Here is a 7,190-nt window from a genome sequence, read left to right as displayed (position 1 = left end):
ACAAAACGATTGTCTCCAACGATTTCTCGGTTGCATTAGAGAGTGTCAGAGCGCTGAGTCACCATGTTTATAACAAGCTACTGACGTCCTACCACAACAAGAAGACGTATACGTCTATCGAATGGACTAAATAGTTTTAACATTGAAATATTGAAGACTGTGGAAGGGTTTTTTTAGGTGAATTGCATTTTGAGATTTCGTATAGTTACTGAACATTTCTATTGGCCTTTTGGCGAAAGATTCCACAAGCCCGTATAGTTTAGCGAATCAAAAATCTGAACAAAATATCGTGATTTCTATTCAGGCTAGAGAATCTCTATTTTTGTTAGTAGGATTATGGAAACAAAACGACAATACAGTGGGGTAATTCAAAAGAAAAATACTGCCTGAAGTACAACAACGGTGTTCAGGCGAAAACTATGTGCTCACGTATGAAAACTCACTGCGCCATACGGCAAAGTGTCCTTAAAGGTGTGTGTCGCTAATGGTGTTAAGGTTCTATCATGGCCTACAAAGTTGCCCGACATGAATCCGCTCGAAAACCTGTAGAATTATGCGAAAAGGCGAATCGGAGGCGACGAAAATATGAAACGTTTCATCATTTAAATAATACGGTACTCGAAGTATGGCAGGATCCAGGCATAACGAAGATGGTACAAAAGTGCATTCGGAGCATATTAAACCAAGGAGCAATGATGATCGTACTTTACTATTGAATACTACTACAAACCACATTAGCTTCAGTAAGTTTACAATAGTTTCTTTAATCCTTCGTCTAGTTTTTCACAAAAAAAAAACAAAAGTATTTAGTATCGATAAAATTTGACGATGTGTGGAATTTCCAGATGAGCTCAAATAGGCCAGAGGCTTACCTATATTATAGAATTTTAACTGATAACTAAGATTTTTTCACGTCATACTTTCCAGATTAATTTCTATCTCTAACGTTTCTGAATAAAGGTAAATATGTAGTTGCAGAACATAAAATGCGTTGCTTAAATGACAGTTAAATTTCAGCTAATTTCCCATAGAGCTACACATCTTCACTAACACTTAACATGTTATGTAAAGCAACAACAATCCAAATATAGAGCCAGTAACATTTGATAGAACTTGAATCGGTATACTTGTTTCAATGAGATTGCAGTAAGCCTACACCCCCGTCTCCCGCATCAGTTTCGTACGTCCTAGGCTTTAGTTTTTGATTTCACAGTACAGCTTTTTTAAAAAAGTGTTAATAAGGGGACTCCTTTAAGGTTAATTACGGAAAGCTCGCATACACAGATAGTGTAGCTTAACAAGCAAGTAACCGAAAACTGGTAGAATTCTGAAAATGCGTAGCCAAATACCCTCTTTTACCTTAGCCATCTTTCTCGAGAACTAACCTCAGACTTTGGCGCATCCTGGGCACATAGCTAGAGCTTTCAATACCATTACCTTATAAATATATTAGTCATCATCATTTTAGTCCGCTTCTGGCACTGCAGAATTCTCGCTTCCAAATTAATGATAATAATAAAGTCCAAATAGGGTTAACTAAACGTTTCCTACTCATATGTCGAAACTCATAAATACGTTTTATTGTGAAAATTGTACGCATGTTTGACATGTTTTTATTATTAACAACACTCGTTCAATGAATGTTAATAAGGATCAAAGTCTTTAGCCTACAAAGCTGCAGTTTCTCCGAATGAGTATATACTTTTGCTGGCTTACAGACACTTAAATGGTTGTGAGTATGGAGTGAATACGATTTTATTGTTGTTATTTTTTTTTTTCATTTTCGCTTCCTTGGTTCGACCCCGAAGATAATCCCCGAGGCCTAATAGCAAATATATCTCTGTCATAATCATGTCAAATGTCAGATACATAATGGCACTTTAGCGTATGTCCTTGTTTCGAGAACCTACCAGAAGTGCACGAGTTGATAAGTTTAGAATAAAGACAAAGTATTCATAAAAGGCACAATTTTTAGCTAAGGTTTCAAAGTTGCCGACTAGGTCTTGAAGATTCTATCATCGTAGAAATGTGGCGGTTATATCGCGCGTTTCTTTCGGATCTAGTGGAATCATTGCGCACACGGTGCGAGCCCAAGTGGCGGAAATGATGAAGACAGAATGAAAGTGGAAAGGGTCTGTTTCGCATGATACTGTCTTCGTTAGCAGGGGCGCTGTGGTCGCCATCTGGGACCGCCGCCATTGTCAAGCACGCCTTGACTTCGCCCAACTTCAGCTGGTGGTTGGGCGAACGGAGACAAGATGAAGACAGGCTGGCTTGGTGTTTTACCCACAGAGTGTTCTCGGCCACTGTGAAGTTCGTATCGGGCTACAGCCACCGTATACTTCACCGGCTTTCATAAAGGGTTTGATACTCATCTAATCACAGTATCGATATCGACCAGCTAATGGTCGGTGAGGAAACAGAGTCAAGCTGTTCCTCCTGTATTCTTCAGTGACCGTACCACAGTTAAGCAGGTTGTGACAATACTTTAGCAGTTCTTGAAGCCAAACAAAACCTGCGTTATTGTCGCTTATGAATTTGGATTACTTTGTGTGGTTGTTATGAGGCGACATTAAAATGACTGGATTTCGATCAGCAATAAACAAATGAGTTTGTATTCACAAATATTCGGTGTCTCGTCTATGTGAAATCGACCTTCTTGAAGAAAACGACTCCTTGTAAAGTGTCTTCGTGTGTCTGTGGAGACAGTGACCAGTTCAGTTCGGAGTGCACAAATACCATAAACTAAATATGGCAGCACCATCTAGGTACTCGCTTCACCTCTCGTCTAGATCAGGTACGCGTGTTTGATTATACTTCAATCATTTATTGAATGACGAGTGAAAAAAGGCGCGCAAAAGTGAAGCTTCCTCAAGGTATCGTTCAATATACTACAACAAGCTCGAGATCGTTGCCTTCAAATGCCATCATCAAGTACAGTAAAGTGAAACGTAAACCAATATTTCCCTCAGAAAACTTTCCAGAAGCCCATGTTGATATCTAGCTTGAACGTTCTGCCTCCATCCATAAATCTGACGCTATTACGACACATACTAACAAGCGAGCATATGCAACCAGCATAACGTAACTAGTGACGCCCTGTCAAAAAAATGGATTTGCTTTTTGTGTTAGTACGGACCGCTCTCGCAACGCGCGCTGCTTGCATAAACAAAGTCATGGAGCGACTCCCCTATATTTCGGATCATCAAGTAACGGTGACCAATTTTGGCGCCAACATTCAAGACTCGCTCCTGGCGTGCTGGATATCTGTCTGGATACCTACTGGTTCAGTGGAATATTTTTGTTTGGAACTTAACGTAGTGTCAGTGTTTGGGTAATATGTAGTCACACAGGCAGTATTATTCCTCATTACTTTTCTACCTAGCCACTGAAAGGAAGAAACTGCAATGGGAGAAAGCATATTTCACAATTTAATTTTGAGCATCATTGCAGGGTAATCATTGCAGATATCATAGATTATGTTCTGTGCAGAATTTTTGGAAGCCACTAGTTAACTTTCTGTATTTATCGCTTCTAGCGGTGGCTGTTCCATAATCTTGGTCGCTTAATTTCATAGATATACGCAGTGGTAACACTGAATTTGAATTAGTGTTCTTTGCCGCTTCAATACAATGTTACCGCAGCACTTATAAATATGCTATAAATCTGCTGCTTTTTTACGGGTTGAAACTTGCTATCGTAATCAAGGTCTATCTGAATTGGATCGGAGAAACCAAGAACCAGCTTGAGGATGGCTCGCGTTAGTTTCAATTATATACTCTCCGGGTTTCGAAGCAAGCACCCTGCCCATATAGCGTCTTTTTCAGCAAAGAATAATTTTCTGGAAGATTTTCAAAGGGAAGCCAATAACTCGGGAAAAGTAAAGGATAAAGGCGATATTTCATGTCTTTATGTTCTCGATAAACGTGAGCGGTGGTCTTTGGTTCAAGTCCCGCCAACGACGCGTACTACACAGCCTAGCTAAAGAAAGTTATTTATTGTCACACTAACTGCAAAATGCATATCTTTCTCAATAGTAATAATATTTATAGTTTAAAGTCCTGACTCGAAGACCTTTTATTTTTATTTCGATTTTTGGGTTTAAATTTCAGGTAAAATCTGTGGGAACAGGGGCTACTTTTTGTGTCTGGAACATTCATCCAATTTGCATTGATCAACCATGAAGTTAAATTTCTGTTGTGACGCATGCTAGCTTGAGCAATTCAGCGGTTGTCTCAAATTGAGTACCCGTAGATTGATATAACGTGCACTTGCTAAAAACGATCAAATAGTTTTCGTACAAATAATTTCTTGGCAAAAATACTTAAACGGAAGAAACTGCTTACCAAGGTAGCACTTTACAAAAGCAATTATTTTGTTTTCCATGAGAGGTTCGTTCTGATGTCGAGTCTTTTACACGACGATCAACGTTACACGTTAGAGCAAGAGACAGCGTCTTGCTTCTCTTTTCTTCTTTTTGAAAAAAAATTTTGCAAGTGGCATGTAGTCGTATTGCAGCATTTCCGATTGGAATTTTCGAATGCTAGCATATATATGAATTTTGTTGGAGCGGATACCAACCAACTTACTTAGGGTTCGTAATGGCTAGAACCCACAATTTTTAATAACGTAATTACTACTCCAGTCCCTATGTCATGCTTTACAGAGCCCTTTTGCGTCCTGCGTCACAGAAGTTTACTCGACTCTCGTGATGCTCCTCGTGAGGTGGTCCGCTTTGAGACACCCTAGTGTTTAGCTTCGTGGGGACAATGGTTAGACGTCGGCTTTCTGTTTAATAATGAAATCTATATTATATAACTCCTCGTACGTTCACCGTCATCCCAGAAACAAGAAAGCCATGCTCAACTTCGAAACGAAAGTATTCCCAATTTTACGTCCGGTTACCGTTAGATACGCAGTTTTAAATCTAAATCTGTCTATTCATGCCCAGGTTCGAACCTAGACCACAAGGTGTTCCTAAAATTAACAGGTAAATACGTTACCCGGGAAAAATTTTAGTAGCCTAGCACACTATTACTGCACGATTACGACAACCGGCTACCGCAACCTGGAGTTATTACGTTTCATTCAACGCTACTCAGGCTATCTATTATTCCTTTTATGATCTAATGACACCTATCGTCTTATTATAAGTATCTATTTCAAATATTCAGATATGTTAAGGTAATGAACTGATGGAAACTCACGAATGCATACGTAGGTAAGCGTAGTGTATTAGCGCAAATAACAAGGCTTGAACTTCAACGTTTATGATGATTAACTGATGGTTTTGATTCAGACGTTAAATTTAAGCTAATAAAAAAGCTGGCATCGTTTTTCGTCGATAAAGTGTCCTGATCATGCGCTTCAGGTGTGTATTTTTAAGATCTTCGGTATGTTATAATGGGGACACATGGGAGCACCTGATCCGCCGAAGTTCTAGTCCGTGATCAGACAGAATCGTAATGGGTACCTCTGTTGGGTCATTACGAGTCTTTTACCTAAGTAAAGAAGAAAACATACATGACAATGCCCGTAAACTGAGCCACTATATATATGGAACTAATTTTAATAAATAGATAATCATCTTTTTAAACCTCAGTTTGTTAGGTCGTCAATCTACGTAGCTTATTGTGTAAGGAAAGCAGTAAAAAAAAACGCTACTTGCTTTCCCTGAGTTAGGTTCGGCAAGTATTGTTCACTTGTACGATAATGCTACAATGCTCAGTAACTAGAGTTGTCTTTGACATTTCTGCTGTTCCGTATACATTGTGTACACACAGTATAAATGTATTGGTTGCCGTAAAACGATATTCCAGTACATCGCTGTCGCGGTCAGCTAGAAGTTGAATAGTGCTTGAGCTTCAGCGGTGACAATGTCGGTTTTAAACGATCTAGGCTCGTCGACTGCCGCCACGGGCTCGTCGCTGATAGTGCGACACGTGGACACGTACCATATGCACGTGTTCAAACGGGCACAGAACAGCTGCAGAAGTAGGGTTCACAGCAGGTGCAGTAGACCAGACACAGGAGGAACCTTGCAGGTTTGCCATTGGCGTCTGTTCTGGATACGACGTCATGATGAGTGCACTCTGTGCTACATATAGTTAAGCCTTCATGAAACTAGCATCCAGTTGGAGCCCTCGTTGGTTTGTTGATTAGCTATTATGTCATCAAGCTTGTTATTTCCTTAACGTCCACCCGATTTGTAAGCTAGCTCTGAATTTCTGTTATAGTCGATTTTTACGCATTAGAACGTTGGTCGTGGAGAAATTCTATGTTGCCCTTCTTATTAGTTAGCCGAAGAACCACTGTACTAGAGTGTATCAGAGCGACCCTTAAGTGATTCTGTAATTGGTAAAAGGCTTTGTCTCTGATTTTCGATCGACTTCAATGGTTTCATGAAGATTTATGTAGATTACAAATAGCTTGACAATCGCATGAAGGCTACTGACAACAAAAAGCTAACACTGAAGTCGTTAACACAGCCAATAAATTATGATACTATATGAAGTAATGATTATATTTTTTGAATTCAAGGAAGGTGCCTTCGAAGTGAACTACAACAACAACGACATACACAACACTATTACAGTTCGTCAATATTTATCATGTTGGGAAGTTTAATATATTCGCAGCATAATTAGTTTGCACCCCGAAACAAATTATGCATTTTCTAAGAATGGGCTTTTTGAAGTTTTTTTTTTTTTTACTAAAAGTATCGTTTTGCTGTTGAGTAGAAGTAATTGAATGTTAATGTAAGGATACATTCAATGATTATTCACAAACAAATAGCTGCTTATGTAAGATAGCAGATGTCCCTGGAGGTACTTGGGAACAGATTTGATGCGCTTGCCTCAAGAGCTAGCGCTTTGATCGGCGAGGCATCTGAAGTGAGCGCTAATGGAGTGTTGGATCTGCGCGTTCCCTTTTCCACCTTTGCTTTCAACCGTTAACGATCAACAAATCGTATCCCGATGACTTCAGCTGAATGAACGACACGGCAAGTCGATTTTTGCTGTCTGAGGAAGTCGATGACACTGCAGCAGCTCCGCAAGTTGTTGATTTGGCTATATTGCGCATGAACTATGCTAGAAAGGGAAGTTGGAAATTTAAATAGAATAAATCGACTGCCCGCGCTCAGTTAACAATAAGTTAGATGAAGGGATGCCGTAAAACACGGTCAAAGC

At 39.6% G+C, this 7,190-nt stretch overlaps 1 protein-coding gene across 1 annotated transcript in view; it reads left to right on the top strand.

Moving 5' to 3' along the window:
• The first annotated feature begins 2,194 nt into the window (after positions 1–2,194).
• The window catches only part of Rsod (superoxide dismutase family protein Rsod), an 85,566-nt gene continuing 80,570 nt past the window's right edge, over positions 2,195–7,190 (top strand). Inside the window, exon 1 of the mRNA XM_022815005.2 lies at positions 2,195–2,797. Coding sequence (XP_022670740.1) covers positions 2,752–2,797 — 46 coding nt within the window. The 5' untranslated portion in view covers positions 2,195–2,751. The remainder of the gene's footprint in view (positions 2,798–7,190) is intronic.

The sequence above is a fragment of the Varroa destructor genome, unplaced genomic scaffold, assembly GCF_002443255.2.
Source record: "Varroa destructor unplaced genomic scaffold, Vdes_3.0 BEIS01000007.1, whole genome shotgun sequence".
Taxonomy (NCBI): domain Eukaryota; kingdom Metazoa; phylum Arthropoda; class Arachnida; order Mesostigmata; family Varroidae; genus Varroa; species Varroa destructor.
This window is presented reverse-complemented; position numbering and strand designations above follow the sequence as displayed.